Source organism: Podarcis pityusensis (genome assembly GCF_964106645.2).
Source record: "Podarcis pityusensis genome assembly, chromosome: 4".
Classification (NCBI taxonomy): Eukaryota; Metazoa; Chordata; class Lepidosauria; order Squamata; family Lacertidae; genus Podarcis; species Podarcis pityusensis.
In genome coordinates, this window is record NC_138027.1 from 26,558,826 (window position 1) to 26,583,407 (window position 24,582).

At 43.5% G+C, this 24,582-nt stretch overlaps 1 protein-coding gene across 3 annotated transcripts in view; it reads left to right on the plus strand.

Annotated features, from left to right (window-relative positions):
- MTUS2 (microtubule associated scaffold protein 2) overlaps positions 1-24,582 on the plus strand; it is a 307,230-nt gene that overhangs the window by 99,533 nt on the left and 183,115 nt on the right. For all 3 annotated transcript variants that reach the window (XM_081004039.1, XM_081004040.1, XM_081004038.1), the window contains 3 exons: positions 411-2,975; positions 9,098-9,338; positions 16,591-16,797. In XM_081004039.1, the coding sequence (XP_080860165.1) occupies positions 705-2,975; positions 9,098-9,338; positions 16,591-16,797 (2,719 nt within the window). In that variant the 5' untranslated portion in view covers positions 411-704. The remainder of the gene's footprint in view (positions 1-410; positions 2,976-9,097; positions 9,339-16,590; positions 16,798-24,582) is intronic.

Here is a 24,582-nt window from a genome sequence, read left to right on the forward strand (position 1 = left end):
AATATATCTTTATACCACTTGCCATTATAAATAGGTCTCAAAGCCGTTTGCAAAGGCTGGATACTTCTCCTCCTCCTCCTCCTCCTCCTCCTCCTCCTCCTCCTTATTGCTGTATTATTATTCATTTGTAAACAGCCTTCCATCTGCAGGTCTCAAGTTGATTTGCAACATAAAAATACAGTAAGAGGCCACAAAACATGAGAACAGCAAGAACAAAAACCACAGACCAATAACCCTCTCCCCCCATTACCAACTTAAAACACACCTACCTCATTAATTTTCTCAATTCGGATTGAAGCTGGTTTGGAGGGAAACCAGTCTGAATCGTTTTGGATCCAAAATTATAGACATAGATCTGCATCTCTATTATGTGATATAGTTCTAACTCTTTCTTTCTCTCTCTCTTACAGGTTCTATGGACTGTCATTCAGAGAGACCCTAATGGATGTCTTTTGCATTTTTTAAAACCCATCTCTTTTTGTGGGGGATTCTTGGATCAACACTCTGTCCCTATAATGACTGAAACATCCGAAGGATGTGATTGACAAGAGGCTGGTGCAGTCTGCAAAGGATTCCCCCCCCCCCCACTGATCAGTTTTGTACCTTGACTCCCCCAAAGAGAAGCATGCTCAGTGGCCCACACGGTTAGAGAAGAGTTGCCTCTCACTTGGGCAGTGAGAGAACTGGAGTTTTGAAGTCTGAAGATGAGTGCCCCGCTGGTTCCCAATAAGTCATGTTACAATTTATTGCAGGACAACAGAAACGAGATGAAGAATAACAATGAACGTATGGTGACTGTTGGAGACACGAATGCCAACCAAATCACACCAGAGGTTAGAACCTCTGGAGGGGAATTAAGGACAAATGATCTGTCAAGAGAAACTAGATGCCGGAATGCAGGTGAGACAGAAAATAACACACAGTTAGATTCAGAGAGGAACAGACTTCAGGGCACTACTACTGGCCTATCTGAGTTTAGGCTGCATTCCACCAGCAGCAGGGAATTGCATAAGGATTACAGGACTGATGGGGTGAAGGACTCTTCAAAACTACTCCCTATTAGCCGGGGATATAGTTTGTCAAATCTGAGGATTAATACAAATGAAACCTTTTCAGTGGTTCTTTCAAAAAGCGATGCTGATCTCATTCAGCACGTTTCAAAGGAGAGAGCACCTAGAAGGATTGAGCCAGAAGGCATAAAGCGCCTTTCCTTGGGGAGATCAAGGAAACTGATGGCTAAAACGGAAGCTTTTGGGAAAGAATTTGTAGGTCGTGTATCAGGCAAGCGGTTGCTTTCCGCATCCTTGGATTCCATTGACACCTCGCACCATTTGATTGGGGACACTGAGAGATCTCGTAAAACATCCACAGACCACTTTTTAGGCGTGGTGTTTCGTCCAACTGATAGCGCCTCCGAGGGAAACATTGTCCGTTATTCTAAGCCACCATCTACCTCAGAAACGAAGAAAACAAATGTTGTAGCAACACAACCAGGTGCGGACAACCTTGCAAATTTCAACAAACAAAGCACACCACACCCTGCTCACATAGATCTACATTTAACTGTAAAATCCAGTGAAATTTGGAGCAGATCAGAAGCACAAGTAGATCACCAGGGTGATAAGAGGGGAAAGGCGGAGTTGAAAAGCCCTCTGTATTCTCAGTCTAAGAGTATGTGTCAGCAAAAAATTGACAGGAATACGCCGGTTGAATTTCTCGGATATCAGATGGAGGAAAATAACGTTGCAGGGCAGAATAAAAAGGATTATGGGGCTGAAGTATACAAGGAGAAATCACATCAGTTGCAGGAAGCTTGTCGCAAAGGAGAGAAACCATATTTAAATGAGGACTTTGACTCTGCCAGTGACAGGCTGGTAAGTAATAGTAATAACTCCCCAGGTTTAAGAAAGGGAGGTAGTCTTAGTGACAGCAGGTCGATGAACCAACTAAGTGAGTGTATTGCTGAAAAAGAAGAGGATTCTGCATTGCCTTTTGCTGGTGACAGCAAACACAGTGGCAAGCTGACACCTACAAGAAATAAAAACCTACATGATACTGATGCAAGTTGCATTCAAGCAGCTGGTGGACATATGCCTTTTATGCATAACACAAATCTGCCAGACTGCAAACTTCTAAACAGTAATGAAAGCAAACTAGTCAAAGGGAATAGTGATGTTGCGATGCTCACCTCTGATCAACCAAACGTGTTTAGTGCAGAGAATGCGTCAGATGATCACTCTAACATCCAGGGCTGTGGTTTAGATGCTACAAGTGTTTCAGTTCTGAGCAAGAAGACCGTCATTCTAAAGAGAAATCTTTCAAGCGACACTCCGGAGAGCTGTAAAATATCAGGAAGAACAGATACCTTTTTATGTGCCCCGACGCCTTTGCGCCCTGTGGCGGCTGTGAATGTCAGTAATCACACCACAGCATCAAGCAGTGGCTTGAAGGATCATGTTGACAAGCTGCCATCCTCTGCAGTCCTACCTCCCATTGATGACACACAGTTGCTAAGCCTATCCCCTAAAGTGCCTAACAAGACTCCCTGTAACAGTGGCATCCCCAAACCCATCCTCATCCATGCTAAGGGCTCCCATCTGGCCAAGGACGACGGGGAGAGCAATGGCATAGAGAAGCCGGAAGACAAGCCTGAGATAAAACCAGACATCCCCAAGCCCAAACATGTAAGGCCTAAGATCATCACTTACATCAGAAGAAATCCCCAGGCAATAAGCCACCTTGACCATGCATTTGCCCCAGCTGGATTACCCTATGTGGCACCTCCTTGCAGCATGCCAATGGCTACAGAGCAGAAGGCTTCGAGCGATGGAGATATTAAAGCAGGCACCGTTCTCTATGACAAGTTTAAACCTGACTTGCAGAAGCCTCGGATTTACAGTTCTGGACTCGTGGTGTCTGGCATTAAATCCCCAAGCCATCATTTTGGTCAAATGGGTGAAAAATTTATCCAGGAGGTAAGGCACACAGGATGGTTTTTGTATGTAGCACCTGGCTGTTGCAATGTAGCACAAAGTGCATAAACACATGGGGGTCATCTGTCAGGAGCTGGAGTAAGATGTAGGTCAGTGATGAATAACACAGTGTCAGTAAAGTTAACACTTAATTCAAAGAAACCCAAACAGCACAGGGCCAGTGATCCCAGCAACCTAAGGTCCATGGGCCACAAGAGGCCCACGGGGGTTGTTTAACCAGCCCACAAGCCACCCCCGAACCGAGCCGCCTGCTCTTGTGCTGCGCTAAACCGGCGCGGTGCGGGGACTTGCTTTTGCGGCGCTGGAAATGGCATCTGCACATGCACAGATGCCGGAAATTGTGTCTGTGCAGACACCACAAATCGCGGGTGGGGGCGCGATCCGGCCCACGGAGGGATCTCTGCTGGAATTAACCTTGCCGACCCCTGCAGTAGGCCTTGCCCAAATGAGGTTGAGAAGTTCTGTGAAGTTCTGTACAAACATTCAGTCCTGTTCAGTACAAGAGGAACCACAGGGTCAGACATTGGGTGTATGTGTATGATTGCGATAAGCTCTGTACAGTTGGCCCCAGTTAGTAACCTAGCAGCTGCATTTTGGAAGTCTTTCAGGAACAGCCCCATCTGAAACACATTGCAGTAAGGAGTCATAGCATTGGGCCACAAACATGGCAAGCTTAGAATAAATCTTTTTTTAAAATAAATCTTTTTAAAAATCCTTTCACAAATATGACTTTAAAAGAGCATTTGCTCCACATAAATGTTCAGTTTTTATTTTCTGCTAAACAATGTATTCCCTTTTTGCTGTGCCATCTGAAAAAGATAAGAAGCAAACACCCCCCCCCCCACTTTGCATAGATAAACCAAGGTGGTTAAAAAATGCATTAACCAGGTATTTGCAGAATTCTTCTTTCCTTTTTAAAACGCATTTGTTATTGCTGAATGGACATGTCCTATTAAAGCACAGTGTATATAATGAAGTCTCCAATTAACATGAGAAGTAGCTGGGATGCATTGTAGCTGTCCAGTCGCTGTGCTATTTATTTATTTTAATGGGAAGAGGTTTTACCAAAGTGAAATAGGCTAGTTTCATTAATGACTTCTGGAGAAAAAGCATACCATTCTAAAAATGTAAGGAAGTAACATGCTGTAATACATTGCGATGGTTAAAAACAGCATTTCAGATAGTTTACAGAAGTGCTAACTTTATTTACATATAATTAACTTTCAGAAGGCAGAAATTAATTGGTGAACTATGCGAGCAGGAAGTAAAGATTATGCAGATGTAAAGCCTAGATCCTGTGTTCCATATGCTTTCCTACATATTTTACACCAAGATTACAGGGATGAAAAAAAACACCAAACGATTTTCATTCATAGAAGCATGATACTACTCTTGGAGCACTGTAGCCACAAGGATCAAAGGATTTATAGCTGTCATTAAATTGCATTGTGTAAATGTATATAAATAATTGAAAATGCAGTGACATGACACAAGAATGTGTTGTAAATTAGCAGCAAAGTTAATCAAGCAGCCTAGGTAGTTTTGCATATTCAGCTTTTGGCAATTTTTATGATTAATTTCTGAAATAAATCTGGCTTTGCCTTCCAAGCTGTTTTGTTTTGTTTTTTAAAAAATCAAAATCTTAAAAGCAAAGTGCAAAATAACGGCCGGATGCTAGTTTGTAGCTTAAATCACCAACCGGATTCCCCTTCAAGGATGCTTTAAATTGTGTGCTGGCAAACTGAACAACCGTTCAGGAACCTTTCTTAATCCTGAATATTCCTCAGCACTGTTGTTTTTATGCAATTCCTGATCACAGGTGCATTTGTCTTTTTTGCTTGTTTGCTTTCTTAAAATTGCTGCCCTGCCCTTTTCGCACATGTTCAAAAGCAACCTTGCAAAAACCTGCTGGGTGCTTGTCTTCCAGGAGCTGCCTGCAGGACACTTCCAGGTGTAACCATTCGCCAGGATTATAGGAAAGTCAGAGCTGGGTTGACAAGGTGAACCAGCATGTTTGCTGTCATCTCTCTCTCTCTCTCTCTCCTTCCATATGGCAGCCACATGCCAGCATCTACTGAAATAGAGTAGAAATATCAGAGATTGCATGGTGCAGTTTATATTTCCCTGGGCAAGTTCCAAAGCTATGCAGGATTCCGCCCTGCAGTGGTGGCCTTTGTTAATTTAACTGACAAATTCAGGTTGCCCAATGAAAGCTGATTTGGAGTTCTTGCACAACAAACCCGCTCCCCCCCAAATGTGGACCTCCTGCAATAAGAAAAATGATGGGGGAAATGCAGCAAAAAGTACTTTAAAGCAACCTTGTCAAGCAGTGAATGCTCCTTAAATAGCCAATATTGCCTAATCGCCTTGCTAAGAAATCAGGATTGATGCTTAAGAGCAGGTCACCCAGAAGTGCCCCTAGTGAGCAATTTCCCTTTGGGGGAAATAGAGCAACTGCTGAGCGGGCAGAGTTATTTTCTGCAGGGGTGGGGGGCATTTTTCATCCTGAGGACCACTTTCCCTTCTGGGCAGTCTTCCGGGGGCCACATGCCACTGGTGGGTGGGGCCGGAGGCAAAAGTGAGTATAGTGATGAATGTGAATGTTACTATTATTTATTAATTTCTGAATTGCCTTCCACAGCCTTAAAAACAGCTCAAATAAGGTAAAAACAACAACAACCAAACTCTACAGGAACAACTGAGTACAATACAGGTTTTAAAAAGAAACAAAATAAGCACCTACGGCAGAGGCCTTTTCATCTAGCTGCAAAAGCTTGTCAAAACAAAATTGCTTCCAGAAAGATCAGCGAGTTCAGTGACACATGTCAGTCAGACAAAAACACTTGAGCGTATAAAACAATGCTGGTGTGACCTGGGGAAAGAGGGGGCATCCTGGGGAAAACCCCAAGGGCCCAAGATTCCCTACCCCTAGATTATGGGGGGAGCAGTATTTACACACAAGGGGATCAGTTTAATTTCATGAATTTGATGCCACTACTAAAATCATGTTGATAAATACATTGACTACTTACTTTAAAAAGGTCAATTGATGTCAGTGGGAGGGATTTTGACTGCAATTCTAGACGTACTTACCTGGAAGTAAGTCCCATTGAACTCAATGGAGCTTACTTATAAGTAGGTAACATATAAAATTGCACCGTTAGGCCACATGTTTAATTATCCCACTGAAACCAATGAAGTGTAAATGTGTCACACTTTGGCCAGATTGTGCCCAGTGCTCCCCCCCCTTCTTTTTAAGAAAAAGGGGTCCCGGTGCTCACCATGAAGTTGTTACAGTAAGTGCCACACTTTTAACATGGGGGGAGGGGGAGAGATGCCAGTACTGTGTACCCTTGAGTACCCCCAGAAAAAAAGCACAACTTGTGCCCATTACTTGGAGGTAGGCATAATTGAAAGCAATGATGTATTTAGAAATAAAATTTAGACTGCAGCACAATTTCTAAATGGTAAACAGCAAATGACAATACAATTGCCCATATAAAACTTGTAACACTAAAACCAGAATAAAACTCTGCAAAAGTTATCAAGTCCAGCATTAAGAGCTGGCAAAAGCTTCAGCAAACCCTCCACCATTCCGAGAAAGCCTCTTAATCCTGATTTTATTTTATTCTTTGGTAAATTTGCAAAAAGAAAATGTCTTCAGAATATATCTATAACACATAACAGATGACGCTTCCTGCACAGCACAGGGAAGATAGTTCCAAGTATAAGCACAGCAATGGAAAATGCTCATTTCCAATGAATTTGTGATAGGATTACATATGTGAATCATGGCCTGCATATAAAGCATTGCAGGCCCAGTATCTTGTTGTGGAAATTTCATTTTTTTATTGCTTGGTTGGGGCAGGGGCAGGCACAGGGAGGGATCCATTAATCACTCACACAACCACCATCACCACCACAAATTGATTCACGATAACATACATAAATTTAGGAAGATTAATTCTTTTGTCTACATTGATACATTTATATTTAAATTGTTACTAGATACCACCTTTTAATTCATTTCTCATTAATCAGAGCATCTGAGTGTCCAATACATTAGTGTCCAGTTACTTTCCCTGCTAAATGTTTTCCAATTCCTCTCTGTAAAACAAGAGGCAACGAGCACATATAAGAGCAGACTTCACTAGCTTACTGTCTAATAAAGAACAAAGGTGATTAAAATGCCCTGCTGAGTGGTGGAATCCTGTACATACGGAACTGCTCAGAAATACAGTGGTACCTCGGGTTAAGAACTTTCCACAAGCCACTTTGAATGGCAAGGAAGATGGAATGTGTATACAGTGGTACCTCGGGTTAAGTACTTAATTCGTTCTGGGAGGTCTGTTCTTAACCTGAAACTGTTCTTAACCTGAGGTACCACTTTAGCTAATGGGGCCTCCTGCTGCCGCTGCACTGTGCGACCACGTTTTCTGTTCTCATCCTGAAGCAAAGTTCTTAACCCGAGGTACTATTTCTGGGTTAGCGGAGTCTGTAACCTGAAGCGTCTGTAACCTGAAGCGTATGTAACCTGAGGTACCACTGTAAACCTGTGGCGCTTCGTCCCACGCAAATGTGTGTAGGATTGTAGCAATTCCCTTTGCATCAGGACTTTTTTTCCAGCTGGAACTCACCAGAACTCAGTTTTAGCACCTCTCAGGTGGGCACCATTGCCATTCTAAGAGAACAAAGGAGGTGTTAATGGTGAAAAAAATAGCACTGCTTTGCCTGTTTGTTCACAAGGAAGCCCCACTCAGTGGGACTTACTTTCAGTCCTAAGTAAGTGTTACAGGAGTGCAGATTTAGCCAGAAATTCTATATCCAGTTGAACTTAATGAGACTTGGTTGTTGTTATGAACATGCCCTCCGGCATTCCTCAGATGAAAACAGGGACATTTCTCACTCCCACACCAACTGACCCTCCATCTTTGTCCCCCCTCCTGCACAGCATTTCCTATTAGAAGAAAAGCAATGGGACACAGCACGCACACACACCCCATCCCGAGAAAGCCTCTTAATCTTGATTTTATTTTATTCTTTAGTAAATTTGCAAAAAGAAAAACGCACAGCAATAAATACATTTTAGAAAGGGACAGGATTAGACGCGGATGCACAAAGCGTTTCTATTTTTAAAAAATCAAGACTTCTTGGGCCCTTCCGCTCCCCCTTTCTTCCCACCCAGGGCAGCCTTGCTATCTCCTTGCCCCTCAGAGCTGGTACACCTCACAGGGCTGAGCCTTGGTGGCAGCAGCCATTCCTCCTCCTTGCCTACTCTCCAGCACCTACTACAAGCTCCCCACAGGAGGAGACCAGCAGTGGCAGCCATGGAGAGGCAATGTGTCACTCCCTCACTGCTGCTGTCCCTTGTCTTCACTTGGCAGTGCTGGCAGGCAGAATAGGGACATTCTGGTATCAAATCAGAAACTGGAACAGCTTTTGGGTTTCCGCGACTGCCCCTGGAAAATTGGGACACTTAGTTCAGTGGTACCTCGGAAGTCGAACGGAATCTGTTCCAGAAGTCCTTTCGACTTCCAAAACATTTGGAAACCAAGGTACGGTTTCCGATTGGCTACAGGAAGTTCCTGCAGCCAATCGGAAGCCATGTCGGATGTTCGGGTTCCAAAGAACGTTTGCAAACCGGAACACTTTCCGGGTTTGCAGCGTTCAGGAGCCAAAGCATTCGTCTCGCAAGGTGTTCAACTTCCAAGGTACGACAGTACTGCATATATTAATCATTTTTTACATGTGTCTCAAGGTGTTTTGCAGACATACCATAAAAAGCTGAAATAGGGGTTGTTTTTTAAGTACAAAAACAAAAGACAATAGGATTGCACTGTAGGTAACCTTTGTGTGTATTCAGCCTTACCAAATAATTTTCAAGCAATCATAATGGAACGCCACCATTTGATGTTCTGTTGTGAAAGGTAGTCTATCACTTTTTATTCAGAGATTGCTGCATATCCCACCTCTACATACCAAACCAATGATCATGCTGGAAAGCAGCGATCTCACTTCTTATAAGCAGTTATGGAAACGCCATATATTTTGTTTCTCGAGATAGCTTTCTTGCCATAGCTTTTTTTGTATTTATATTTGTGCAGGTTGGGGAAAGGCCTGTGAAAGGAGAATTTTGTCCTCCACCATACACTCACTATGAGGTGCCTCCAAGCTTTTATCGCTCTGCAATGATACTTAAGCCTCAGTTAGGACTGGGAGCAGTTTCCAGATTACCGTCTGCAAAAAGCAGGATTTTGATTACAAGCCAGAGGTCTTCAGCAAGCTGCATCCATCCCCAAGGGCCAATAGCCACTTCTCCTCCGCTTTTCCATCCAGATAATTCAGGTAACCATCTTCACTGTCTGTCTTTTAATTACAGTGGTCAATTTATTTTCTTTTAAAAAAGTGGGGTGGGGAGGTGGGGAGATATCAAAATGAACAGAGCTGGGGCCTGTTCCTAGCATGGTCTAATCATAGCGATTAAGTCTAATAACAGTGATTAAGGTTATTTGCTCAATTTGCGTATAAAACTTCTATCTTGCACATTAATTAATGGATCCACTTCCAGTGTGGGAAGTGTATCCATACAGTCAAATGGTTACTGCAGAGAAGTGCCCTCACTAAAGGGAAAATTTGTCGGGAATACACAGTGATCTTACTAATTAATTTTTATAAAATGTGTGCCAAAATGAACAATATTTGTAAACAGGTTGTGAAGTTATCCAGTGGCCATGGGTACCTGAGTCTCCACTCAAAACTAAATTAATTGTGGAATTACTTTGACTCATGCCATCGTTTTTGTTCTTAACACAAAATTCAACTTTGTGGTTGTTGTTTTTTAAAGTAAACATGAAAACTATGCCAAAGAATCCTGGGAACTGTAGTTTGTTAACAGTGATGAGAATTATTAGGAGACGCATGGCGGAGCTACACTTCCCAGTGCCCTTAACAAACCTTGATCTTTGTGGAGGAAAAGTGGGATATAAATCTAATTAACGAACATTGTATTTGATTTTTGGCATGGACCAGTCTCTCCTAACAGATAAATCCTAGGCATGTTTACTCAGAAACCCCACTGGAGGAACTCAGGTGTGTATGCATAGGCTTGCAACCTAAATCAACCATTTGTTCCCCTCCATCTTCAGACTGAAACATCATACATGAAAATACAATCAACAAAAGGGCATTTGCTTAAGTTATTTGTAGCTAGCCAGCACTTAACGCATTCAGCCAAAGCAAAGCAAGCCTAAAAGAATGACAACCTTATTAAATAAAGTGACCTGTTTCCCAGAGAGTATAAACAACAATAGCTAAGTGGTAAAGCACTGCTTTGCATACAGAAAGTCTGGTCCCTTATTCATTCCATGGCATCTCTTGGTATGACTGGGAGAGAAAACTTTCAGAAATCCTGCCAAGCAACAGCCGGTCAGTGTAGACAACTCTGAGGCAGCGGGATCAATGGTCTGGTTCAGTATAAGGCAGCTTCCTAGCTTCTTCTGCCACAGCACTGCAATCTGGTACAGGACTTGGACACCATCTGTACTGTACATCTTTGGGGTCAACTTTAACTATGAAAGTAGCATAAAAGTGCTTTCAATGTATGGTGTGGGTGTGATCTGAGACAGAGGACAAATCCCAGAGATTCCTGGGGAAATAAAATGTCTTTGACCACTGTCTAGATTGTTGTTTAGTCGTTTAGTCATGTCCAACTCTTCGTGACCCTATGGACCAGATCACGCCAGGCACTCCTGTCTTCCACTGCCTCCCGCAGTTTGCTCAAACTCATGTTGGTAGCTTCAAGAACACTGTCCAACCATCTCATCCTCTGTCGTCCCCTTCTCCTTGTGCTCTCATCATCAGGGTCTTTTCCAGTGAGTCTTCTCTTCTCATGAGGTTGCCAAAGTATTGGAGCCTCAGCTTCAGGATCTGTCCTTCAAGTGAGCACTCAGGGCTGATTTCCTTAAGAATGGATAGGTTTGATCTTCTTGCAGTCCATGGAATATAATCAATCTGATTTCGATGCTGCCCATCTGGTGATGTCTATGTGTAGAGTTGTCTCTTGTGTTGGAAAAGAGTATTTGTGATGACCAGCTTGTTCTCTTGACAGAACTCTATTAGCCTTTGCCCTGCTTCGTTTTGAACTCCAAGGCCAAACTTGTCAGTTGTTCCTTTTATCTCTTGAATCCCTACTTTAGCATTCCAATCCCCTATAATGAGAAGAACATCCTTCTTTGGTGTCATTTCTAGAAAGTGTTGTAAGTCTTCATAGAATTGGTCAATTTTAGTTTCTTCAGCACCGGTAGTTGGTGCATAAACTTGGATTACTGTGATGTTAAAAGGTCTGCCTTGGATTCGTATTGAGATCATTCTATCATTTTTTGAGATTGCATCCCAGTACAGCTTTTGCCACTCTTTTGTTGACTATGAGGGCCACTCCATTTCTTTTATGGGATTCTTGCCCACAGTAGTAGATATGATGGTCATCCAAACTGAATTTGCCCATTCCCATCCATTTTAGTTCACTGATGCCCAGGATGTCAATATTTATTCTTGCCATCTCATTTTTCACCACATCCAGCTTACCAAGGTTCATGGTTCTTACATTCCAAGTTCCTATGAAATATTTTTCTTTACAGCATTGGACTTTCCTTTTGCTTCCAGGCCTATCCGCAACTGAGCGACCTTTCGGCTTTGGCCCAGCCGCTTCATCAGCTCTGAATCTACTTGTACTTGTCCTCTGCTCTTCTTCAGTAGCATGTAGTAGTAACTCCTTCATGGATCACTGCCTTGCCGTGGCGAAGGGGCTTGAATAACTCAGAGAAGCTATGAGCTATGCCATGCAGGGCCACCCAAGATGAACAGGTCATAGTAGAGAGTTTTGACTAAACGTGATCCACCTGGAGCAGGAACTGGCAAGCCACTCCAGTATCCCTGCCAAGAAAACTCCATGGACAAAGACAACAGGCATATAAAAGTTATGACAATGGAAGATGAGCCCCTCAGGTTGGAAGGCGTCCAACATGCTACTGAGGAAGAGTGGAGGACAAGTACTGTCTGGATAGGCTTGCTTAAACAGAAGCAATTTTTGCCTGGTGCCAAAAACAGGGCAGTGCCTAGTATCAATGGGCAGGGAGTTCCATAGAGGAGGTGCAGAAGGATCAGTCCAGATGGAAGTCAGAAGAAAACAGCTCTATGACTGGAAGCATCTCAGATGAGCTGGAAAAACCTGCTGCATAACAACAGAACCAGACTAAGAATCATAGAATTGTAGAGTTGAAAGGGGCCATGAGGGTCATCCAGTCCAGCCCCCTGCAGTGCAGGAATCTTTCACCCAATTTGGAGCTCAAGCCCACAACCCTGGGATTAAGAGTCTCATGCTCTACTGACTGAGCTACCCAGCCTATGCCCAGAGTATTCTGTTTGTGACTACTTGATTGCCTGCAAGTAGTTAATTATAGTCCCAGGCCTGCTTCCAAGACTGAAGAATTTACCTTAAGCAGAGTGCTTTACCAACAAGACTAGCAGGCAAAGTTACCAATTACTTCCACCTGATCTTGCCTGATCTTGACTTTCAACTCTAAGCCCCAACATCTAGACATTTGCAGTATATGCTGAACCACTAACACAATTTTAAAAAGACTTCATTCTGCTGCAATACCTGGGGCAGACCCAATGTGCCGCCAGAAAGTTTTATCTTCACTTGATGCAGAAAGCTCGTAATTCTTCCACAGCATGGCATACGGCGGCTCTCAAGGAAAACTAACAGTGTTTGCCCTGAAAGCAGCTGATGCTGATATCCCAGTGCCTCTGTTTTCAGAGAACCACCAAAGCAAGACATTAAAAAGGTTTATTGGTTTCAAGCTGCTGTAGCCTTTGTTGGATGACTGGTTTTTTATAATTTGTTACAGTAGGGGGGAGGGAAAATGGATAATGGCATCTTTGTCAGTGGTCAGCATTTAGATAGATGCCCTGGGTGGCCCCTGCAAGTAGAAATGCTCAGTTGAAGCATCTTGAATGAACCAAGATAAATTTCAGAGGTAGGGAGGTAATTCTCTCTTTCTATACAAATGTGCATACCCAAGTAACATGCTCCACTCCACTTGCCCTGGTTTAGGAAGAGAAATTTTTCCAATAAATATATAGATATGGGTACACCCAAACCCCAAACCCCTCCTTCTGCATTATGATGCTCATCCCATCTCCCTGAATTGATGGAACTAAATAATTTAAATAGATGCCATGGGAGACTGCTCTTCTATCTGCAGTTTCAGAGGCAGTATACCTCTGAATACCATTTGCTGGGAAATGTGGTTTTATGCAGAATTCACAATTGCGTGGCAAGTCCCCCTCCCCCCTTGAGAAATAAAGATACAGGACACGGTATATAAGGTTAATGGGCGAAACGTGGCCACAACTTTATTGATTGCAGGAATTGAGCGGTATTGGCTTAGGCATTGGTCCTATCAGCTAACCGGCTTCAGCCCGATTGCATGAAGACTGGTGAGGGTTAACCACCAGAAGGGGGAGTCCTGCTGATGTACATCAACTAGGATCTCCCCCGGGGTCGCTGCTCGGGGGCATGCCTTAGGCCCACACCTCCATAGGCTTCGGACAGGGCAACACCCCCCGGAATCCTTTGCCGGACTACCCTTTGCTTTGGGGGAAGGTGATGGCACTTCCTTCCCCCCTCATTTGCATAACAATACCCCTACCAATGCCTAACCGCCCAACCTAATCAGTTGGAGAGGCGAAGAGAGGGCGGTCCTCGGGCGCGCTGGGCATAAATAGCCCGGGCCACGCCTCCCTGACCAGCCGATTGACTAGGCAGGGAGCTGACGTGCCCGAGGATTCCCTCATTCTCGCAGGGGCTGCAAGCCAGCCCCCGCGTGCGAGGGGAGGGCATGGGCCCGCAACCCCACCTCCTCGCCAGTTCGGAAGTGGCTTTATCACAATTATCTGAGTTTCACAATACGCTCAGCAACCTCCCCCCCCCCCCCGATAAAAATGTGTATGTTAGGGGAAAGTGGGTATAAAATGCGTATATTAGTGAAAATATAAAAATGCATTTTATTAAAATAAATTGCTTGCAAATATGTGTATTAGGCCAAACTGTATACAAGTTGCACATATAATAGTTTAAATATGCACTAATATGCACCTTTTTAAAATGCACTCATGTGCGGTCCTATCCAGAATCAGTGGACTCCCCAAGTCCCGGACCTGGGAGCCACTCAGCTACAAACTTGATTTATCCATCTCTAGCTGTTACTGCTGAAACTCAGTTCTTTCCCATGGAGCAGCCATCATCATGTCTACTTCAACCCTTCATCATCTCCCTGCATGATTTGCTGTATTTGCTGTTCCATGGTGAACGCATCCTCTACGGCGGTTTTCAGATGTCCTTATAACTCCAGTTACATCTGTCTTTTGTCAGCCAGTCTCTACTTGGAAACACTTTAAAGTCCTCTAACAGGGGACAGCGAAAGCATCAAAGAGACTGATTCTTGTAGAGCACAGACAATGTTTAATTCTGAAACTGCCTTCAGGCAGCTACGAAATGGAGCATTTCTTCTTGCTTATTTTGACAGATCAACTGAAATTAATACCGGAGATTAAAATAACATTGTCTGGATCTCTGATCATTGAAGAAAAGTTGCTGGTAGCTGTAGTCAGTCACCCCACTGCTGTTCAGTGAATACTAACAAATTTTGGATAAAACCACCATGTTTGCATAGAAGCACTTGTCCACGGGAGGCAGTGGAGCAAGTCAGAACCAGGAGTCAAGAGCAAACAACAATCAGAAGCCAAGGGTAGGAGTCAGAATTGAAGAACAAGGCTAGGAACGCAAGACACTCCAGAGCTCAAGCAAAGCACCACTGCGACTGGGAACCTACCTATATTCCATCCTGCCCATGTGGAGCCAATGGCCATCCTGGTGGGTGGAGCCAGACCAGAGCACTGAAAGACTGTGGTTGTACATTTCACCACATGGGGCATTGGCCAATAGGTCCTGACACACTGTAATGAAGTGGCAGGAATCAAAAGATGGATTCTATTATCTCGGCTGTATAGTCGACTGTCCGTAAGCCATTCAGTTTAGGCCCTGCCTGAAGGCGAGTTAAAGTATTACACTTTCAACAATTGCTCCACCTTGATGGTGTTCTTGGTGTAACATTTAAAAACTCTTTATGGTGTTATAAGGACAGCTCCTTATCCTTGGGTGTGGTGGTGCTTGAGTACGGATGCTCCATGACTTGGGAAACTCTGGGAAACTCTGAAATGTTTCACCCTCTACAGGGATTGTTATTTGGCACCATGGGGAAAGTCCTTTTTAGTATGCTGCATGAAAAAGGTTGTGATGTTTAAATACGGCTATCCTGTATCTAAAGCAAGCTTTCCTGTGCTGAAAGCCTTCCTATTAGAACCTATGATTTTCTGGAAATCCTTCAAAATGGAGATTATACCCCTGTTGAGCAAGTAATTAGGAAATTCTAAATAATAAAGACATCAGACAGAAGGTGGATGTGCTATAACTCTTCTTTAGAAGACAGTATTAAATTTTACCATTACACTTAATTTGCTGCTGAAAAATGTATTTCCCTGCAGGAGGATGGCACCCTGCCATTAAGTTTCTTTCACATTTGCTCTGACAGCCTAGCTGTAATGTCAGTGCCCCCCATTGAATATAATGCTATCTGTGTTACGCATGGATTTTCTATCAGTAGTCCCAGTTAGTGCTGATTATCATAAATACGGTCGTGTACTGGATTCTCCATCCCATCAGAGCGATGAAGGCGACTTGAGTGGCCTGACCACAGCCAGCCCCACAGCACAACAAGGGCGTTGGCTCCTGAAAACAAAAGGGTTGTCCCAGCCACTGGAGTGATGGCAAAGGAAGCTCTGGCACCAAGGAGAAGGAATATTGCAATTCAGCCACCTAAGGCAATGGAGAAGCAATAGTCTCATGAGAGGCCAGGAGGCCTAAGGGAGCGAACCACACAATATATTAAGGAAGGGGCATTGTCTGAAGTTATTTGCAGCCAGTATTTCTGAATCCATTCAGAGTAAAGCAGGGGAGAGGAAGATCAGGGTGACTTTCTAACCTTCTTCCCTGCACAGCTGAGGCCCCTACAAAGCACCCACCTGGGGTATGTGGGATATCTTTAACCGTTAATATCATTTTTTTCATTTTCATGTTTAAAACCTACAAAAACCAACCAAAGTTATTGTAGTATCTTATATGTTTCAGCTGGAATAGCTCAGTCAGCAGAGCATGAAACCCTTAATCTCAGGGTCGTAGATTCGAGCCCCACATTGGGTGAAAGATTCTTGCATTGCAGGGGGTTGGACTAGAGGACCTTTGTGGTCTATTCCAACTCTACTGAAAAACACCTGCTCAGCTCTAGTCTAGTGCTTTTAACTCCACTGGTGGTGATGATATGGGTGTGTGGGTGTGTTTAAAAGATGCCAACTTGAAAAAGGCCAAAAGAATGGCCTACTTTAGATCCTAAGACTGTTCGTTTCCAATAAACACAGCACTGTAATGCAATCCTTGCTTACTGTGTTTTCGTATAACATTTTTAATTTCTACCCCCAGTTGATCTCAAAAAAGGCCCGAATCCAAATGCTACGAAATCAAACCTTCCCAAGCCGTGTCAGTCTGGACTTCGCCCTCCTGGTTATTCCCGCTTGCCGGCCGCTAAACTAGCAGCCTTTGGCTTTGTCAGGAGCTCCAGTGTCTCGTCGATCTCAAGCAACCAGTCAAATGACAGCGTCCAGAGTGATCAAAGCAGGACAGCCAATCGTAAGTCAAGGAACATTATTCCCACTCTAGATATGAGCAAGGTTCATTGCGGGGGGGGGGGGGCAGGAGAGAAGAGGATGAAATAGAAAAATTAATCTCTACTAGGATGTTTCTAATGGTTGCTTTTTTCTCAATGCACATTTCTGCTGGTATGGAATCTTCTTTGCCTACCTTTGAATGTTATGAAAATAATGATGGATGAATAATTTCGGATGACAAATTACTTGGATGGGTTTTACTGCTTCAAAAAAAAAAAAGGCATCTTGCACAGTTCTGCGTTTTCTTTTTTTACCTGTTTGATGAATTATCCCTCTTACAAGCTGATGTAAGTAAATAAGTGCAAGTAGGTGTCCTGCATCAGCACACAGCAGTTATGAAATACACGTACTTCGGGGGAAGATTATGTGAAGTAAGCAGTCTATTCTTTCTCGTTTGCTCTTGTTCCATATCTCTCTTCAATGGGCCGAGCCAATCTTGGTTCAAGAAGCTAATGAAACCATGCTAGGGATTTTAAAAAGGATCAGAATTTTGCTGTTCCTCCCCTCCCCCTTAGCTATGGTCTCCTTTTCAGCTGTGGGGGAAAAATCCTTGGCTGAAATGTCACCTCAAATCCTATTTTCTGTTGCTAATGTTAATTTTATTAAGTACGAAAGAACCGCACGATGCAGACTGTGCTCCTTATGGGATGTATATGCATGTGCCGTGCGCCAGAAGCACAAGCTGGGATTGGAGGATTTTAATTTTTTTCCTAATGCCAGTTCCTCTCTTTGAAGACCAGCTTCAGCGTGAACCGTGTCAATTTCAAAGCAACTGTTATCACTCTCAAAGTGGTTCAAATTGAAGGTGCCAGCTTCCATGAAGTGCCAGAGGCTTTTGGATGCTGTAGAGTCCTAAATCTTTCAGTGTTTATGCTAATTTTAAAATAATTACAATAAATAAAACAAAACCAGGCTACAGCCGATCCTAACGACTTCCTTACGCTTGCATAGTAGGTTCGGTAAACCGGAGCAGCAGCAGTGTGGGATATTGAGCTTAGCGGCTGCAACTACAAAGATAATGTTATATATGTAGATGCCTTGATCATGGTGCTCTGTCGCACACTGTGGGATGCATGGGAAAGGTTTAAAGAGACAGGGCGGAAAATGTACATCCACAGCACAGAGCCCGCATAAATGAGATATCTCAAGCCCAGAGTAGAATTGCACAGAGGGACGAACACTTGCATCCCCAGTGGCGAAAAATATTTTATTGGAAATAAACTGTTAACTATTCTTACATCATTATTAAATTTATTAAATTTGTGTGCTGCCCTTCATCCGGAGATCACAAGGCAGAAATTCAAAATGAGAACACAAAATGCATAATAAAACCAAGAACAAACCAATAGCCCCCCTCTCAAAAACACATTTAGGAGGACATAGAATGTTAATCAACCAAAGGCCTGGTTGAAGAGAAAGGTTTTCGCTTGGTGCCTAAAGCTATATAATGAAGGTGTCAGGTGAGCCTCCCAGGAGAGAGCATTTCTCCAATGGGGAGCCACCACAGAAAAGGCCAATTCTCGTGTTGCCATCCTCCAGACCTCTTGTGGCGAAGGCACATGAAGAAGGGCCTCAGATGATGATCGCAGGATCCGGGTCAGTTCATAGGAGGAGAGGTGAACCTTGAGGTATTGCAGTCCTGAGCCATTTAAGGCTTTATAAGTCAAAATCAGCACTTTGAAGTGGGCCCGGAAACTGATTGGCAGCCAGTGTAATTGGGTCAGAATTGGCATTATATGCTCAAACTGGCTTGCCCTGGTGAGCAAGCTGGCTGCTGAATTCTGCACCAGCTGAAGTTTCCGAACCGTCTTTAGAGGCAGCCCCATGGATGACACATTGCAGTAATCTGACCTAGAGATTACCAGGAGTTAGGCTATCCCTGTCCAGATCCCTGCCACTGAGGCCACCTGTGCCTCAAGCAACAGCAAAGGATCCAGAAGTACTTACCCACTCTTACACAACAATACAGTGGTACCTCTAGTTGCGGACTTAATCCATTTCAGGGTGCCATTCGCACCCCAAAAAGTCTGCAACTAGAGCGCCTCTTCCATGCATGTGCATGGTGTGATCGAGTGCTTCTGCACATACGCGAAGCACGCAGATTGCTTTTGCGCATGCGCGCGTGGCGAACCCGAAAGTAAACACTTCCAGGTTGGCCACGTTCGTAAGCTGAAAGTCCGTAACGAGAGCGGAACATAACTAGAGGTACCACTGTACATTCAGAATATGCCAAAAATGTCTTGCAAGTGGGAAAGTTTGTGTCTTAAGACGGTTGGCATTGGTAAAGGGCTGCTTGAGAGGCTGTCCCATCATTTACAGTACAATCCAACACATGTTTGCTTAGAATAAAGTCCCATTGAATTCAGTTGATCCACTGGGAAAACACAGTCGGTATCATAATTCTGTGACATCAAAAGGTTTTCATGACCCCTCAAGACACCTGAAATGTGGGGTCACAAAAACTGGGTCACGCTCACTTTTACACTTCTCTCAACCCCCGAGGACTGAGCATGGATTAATTTGGTGCTAAGTCCAAAAAGAAGGAAATAAAGATGAGTCATCCCAGGGATATAGGATTACAGACTTAAAAAAAAAAAAATATTTGATTTTTTTTGTTGATACACCAAGAAGAAGAAGGATTACAGGCTTAAGTGAGTGATCCTAACTCCACCGCTCCCCAGCTTTCTGCTAGTGACACTTCCACCTGCCTACCCATTTGGCGAGTGGAATGGAAGGCTCTGAGCCAGCAGAGTGATACTGGCATCCTTTAGTGTGCATAAACTGCTGTGAGCAGGATAGAAAGCTTTCGTGTTTAGGGTTATTTTTTTTACTGCTACATTTGTTTAGGTTGTGATTTTTAGGCTTTGGTTATATTGCAATTTGCAGCCAAGCTGACTTTAGGCTTTTACTGAGCTTTTATTGTTGTACTGTATTAGGTAAATTTTATTGATTATTATGCTTTTTGTTTTGTGTCACTTTGGGTGTTTTTAAGTAGAAAAGTGGCTAATAAATCAATTGCCTTTCCCAGTTTTCTCAGGAAGCTTTTGCTCTAAAGAAGATGATGCCTAGCAATGGTCTATCCTTTGCATGCTGCTAGATATTTGTTGATTTAGGGCAAAACTAAATATTACATTATTCTCACTTTTCGTGGGTTTTTTAATGCTTAAACCGGCCACTTGTTAGCTGAAGAAAAATCAGCTGCAGAGCTGTAATCGAGAATGCGCTTTCAATCATGCATGCTCTGAAAATGCCCCCATTAGCCCTTGAAGGTGTTTTTATGCAGAAGCAAACAGTGAGCAAGGGAACATTTTCTGGATCTGACCCAAGCTGCTTTTACTTCAAAATGAGTAACTGCTGCTTCTGGATGAAGCACAAAGGTACCCCCACGTAGAGGGCATTTCAGTAAACTGATTTTGAAGTTGCCAATGCCATTATGGCGTAAGCATTCATGGGCTAAAGTAGAGAAATAGGCCCTACGTCACAAAAGCTTTTGCCACAATACATTTGTTAGTCTTTAACATGCCAGAAGAAACCCTTTTGAGAAAGCTGAGTTTGGGCTCTGTAACCACCTTAAGGGTGCTGGATGATCTGATGTGGACTTTGGCAACCTGCTGCAATGTTTTATATTGCGAACCTCCACCCATGCTCCTGTAAACTTGCAGATAAACTCAAACATTGCAAAAAAAGCCAATGAGCTTCCAGTGACCTCCTTCCAAAGGAAAGCAACTACTGTGCTCTTGGCACATGCCGTGGCTTAGGGAAATAGGGGGAGCATCACAGTAACAGGAGCCTTTGCTTGGAAAAGAAAACCGTGGCAACTTGGAAGGGCCTGACATCCTGTTTAAATCAGGCCGTCTGTTCATATTTCAGGAATCCTTCTGCACACTTAGGATTCTAATACATGCAGGAGATTTTCCTCTCACATGCCAAATTTGTGGCAGGGCCAAAAATAGACCTTGGCAGTTCAGGTGTCTCTAGAGACTGTGCTATTGCCTCACCTCCCTGCTAGACTGATTTTTCTGAACAGGGAATGTATGTCAGGGAATTGTGGAACAAAACCCACATCTTTTGCACACCTAAAAATACTTTCCTGTCAGAACTACAGCATGGCCTTGGCTTTTTTGTATTCTGATAGCGATGCGTCTTGCGTATGACTGTGTATCTTATATAAGTGCATCAAATAACACCATATGTGATATTAGCATATTGGTGAACTGAATTCTTTTTTCAAATCACTTGGCTTTCATTGAATAAGGCCAATGAAAACAACAACAGAGGGGTAAGGCGATGGAATGCATGACAATAAATGTGTTCTGAATAAAACATATATTGTTTAATTGCTGCTCTTGAATAATTGTGTTATGGAGAGGTTCTCATTCACATTGACTTCTGCTCTTTGTGCCTTACAGAAAATCTGAATCTGAATATTCTGTTCACTAGTAATTTTAACGCCTTCACCTCTGAGGTGCTAATTACTTAAATTTTGGGGATAGCTAAAGATGCCCAGGCATTTGGATGAGTTTGATGCAATGAAACCAGTTACTGTCTGATTTATTGCCTGTCTGCTTGCTTTATTTAATATTTATTGGCATTTATAGCCTGCCCTTTATCATGCAGTCCCAGGGTGGGTTACATACAGTACAAAATAAGTAAGGCATGTAATACATACACATTACTAGGCCAAAACCAAATCAACAGCAACCAGCAACAGCGTCAACACTGTAAATGAAAGGGGGATTCTGATCTTGTCCCCAACCTCAAGGCCTACGCAAAAAGATGCATCTTGTCCTGATGTCAAAATGCTCTTTGAAGAGAAGTGCATTCCACAATCTGGGGCCATCACAAAAAAGGCCCTCTTATGTTCTGCTGCCCCACAAACTTCATAAGACAGCAGAGCTTATCAGCAAGGCCTCACCTCCAGATCTTAACACCTGGGCAAGTCTGCATGGGAGGGGGCATTCCTTCTGATATTTGCAACCCAAGTCATTTAGGGCTTTGTATGTCAATGTAAGTCCCAGGTGTGATTTCAGTAGTAATTTCTGTTTGATGTTTTACATTTTCTTTAATGTGATGGTTATTGTGATCTAGTTTTTTAACATTACTTTTAGATTTTTTTTATTCTATTACATTCAAAAAGAAAGAAAAGTGTGAATAAGAAGAGAGGGGAAGAAGAAAGATTACAAAGTTTTTACTATATTAACAAAAAAGAATTATACGGAGAAGCAATATCTGTCACTTTTTAATGCCAATATATTGCAACCTGTTTCAAGTTCAGTTTTATGTTAAAATCCACCCTAGAGACATTAAATGATAAAAGGGTGGATTTATAAATGGAATATATAAAATTGATAGTCAAGTAACAAAATGGCAAATGCTAATTCCAGTAGAATTTTTATTCCTTATCCCTTCTGTGCGATGCTGGCCAAATGTGACTTTATGCACTAAAGAACTCAGGTATATAAAGAATCCAAAAAATCTCAATGGTGTGTAGACTTTGCCTTGCTTCTTGTTAGGAATATATGGCAGACAATTTAATATATTCTTGTAAACAGGTTAATTGGTGGGTTTCTGGAGGAAACATTGGCTCTGGATCCATTCCAGTCCGGCTTCCACTCTGGTCATGGGACCGAGACGGCTCTGGTCGCCCTAAAGATGATCTCTGCAGGCAGCTGGATCGAGGTGGGTCGGGGCTGCTGATTCTTCTAGACCTGTCAGCAGCCTTCGACATGGTCGATCATGAACTCCTGGACCACCGCCTCTCCGACGTGGGGATCCAGGGCACAGTCCTTCAGTGGCTGCGCTCGTTTCTCTCTGGTCGGGGACAGAGGGTGGCGCTTGGGGGGGGGACTGTCATCGTGCCACTCCTTGGTGTGTGGAGTGCCGCAGAGTGTGATACTCTCCCCGATGCTTTTCAACATCTTTATAAGCCCAGCTTGTCCAGAGTTTTGGGCTGGGCTGCCATCAGTATGCTGATGACACCCAACTCTATCTGTTGATGGATGGCCATCCTGACTCGGCCCCAGACACACTGATCAGAAGTTTGGAAGCTGTGGCTGGATGGTTACGTGGGAGCCGGTTGAAGTTAAATCCTTCGAAGACAGGTCGGGAAGATATGGGATTGGGGAGCAACTCTCATCTCTTATGGGGCACAATTAGTGCCAGCACTGGCCGTTAAGAGTTTGGGTGTAATCTTCGACACCTCCCTTTCCATGGAGGCGCAGATTGCAGCTATAACAAAGGCAGCATTTTTTCATCTCCGCCAAGCTAAGCAGTTGGCTCCTTACCTCTCTCGCCCTGACCTAGCCACTGTGATCCATGCGACGGTCACCTCCAGACTTGATTATTGTAACTCACTCTACGTGGGGCTGCCCTTGAGACTGACCCAGAAACTCCAGCGGGCGCAAAATGCTGCTGTGCGACTCCTTACGGGATCCTCGCCGCGGGATCACATTCACCCAGTGCATTACCAACTGCACTGGCTCTCGGTGGAGTACAGGATCAGTTTTAAGGTGCTGGTTTTAACCTTTAAAGCCCTATACAACCTAGGACTCTCGTACTTACGGGACCGCCTCTCCTGGTATGCCCACGGAGGACCTTACGGTCTTCAAATAAAAACATTTTGGAGGTCCCGGGCCACAGAGAGTTTAGGCTGGCCTCAACCAGAGCCAGGGCTTTTTCGGCTGTGGCCCTGATCTGGTGGGAGACTCTGTCACAAGAGACTAGGGCCCTGCGGGACTTGACATCTTTCCGCAGGGCCTGCAAGACAGAGCTGTTCCACCAGGCCTTTGGCCAGGGCACAGCCTGACCCCCTCCTTTGGTGATTCTTGTAGACTCTGGCCCAGTGGTTGCCATTTGATTTTGAATTGATTTTAGAATATTGATTTTAGAATGCTGTGTTACTTTTATTGCTGTTAGCCACTCTGAGCCCGGCTTCGGCAGGGAAGGGTGAGATATAAATAAATTATTATTATTATTATTTAAAAGCTTTTGCAATCTAGAGTGGAGAGATAGGTGAACAAAGTCAGTTGCCTCTGAATGTATCCACCTGGCTGTATGCAGTTGAACATCTGGGGCTGTGGGAAGGCAATTTTTGTTTAAGCTAATCAGCAGTTCAACAGCATAGGCTGCTAGGTTCAGCCCCTTGCCACTTCCCCAATCACCTCCTGCTTTTGTTCAATAAGGACTTCATGTTAAGGAAACCTTCTATACTGATGAAAGGTAAGGATACAATCTTCCTTCTCTCACAGAGACCACCCATACTGATTCAAGGGTAATTTGTTATTTTCAGATGGATTGCCCACCTGCATATATCTATGGTGGATGATTAATCAGCGTTTATATTGGTACGATAAATTACTCCCCCCTCAATGATCCATATTGTATATATGACAGCGAGGTCAAAGCATTTCTAAGTAAAAGAGAAAGGCAACCAAAATGATCAGTGGGTGGGAGGGGGGACCACTTTGCCAATGCAGGAAAGCTGAAGCACTTGAGGATTTTTAGCTTTTAGTACAAGAATAATATTTTTATTTTTAAAAAGTATTAGATATATTCATGGAAGTAGATATAGGTCAGGGCTGAGGAACATGTGTTCTTCTGGATGGTGCTGGACTGTAAATCCCACTTAAAATACAATGTCCTAGACCAGATTTTTGAGAGGCACCTAAATTCATGTAAACCAATGGGACCCCTCTTTCATCTGTGGACCTCCTTCCCTCCAGCACAGAAATGCAGATGGAAAAACAGA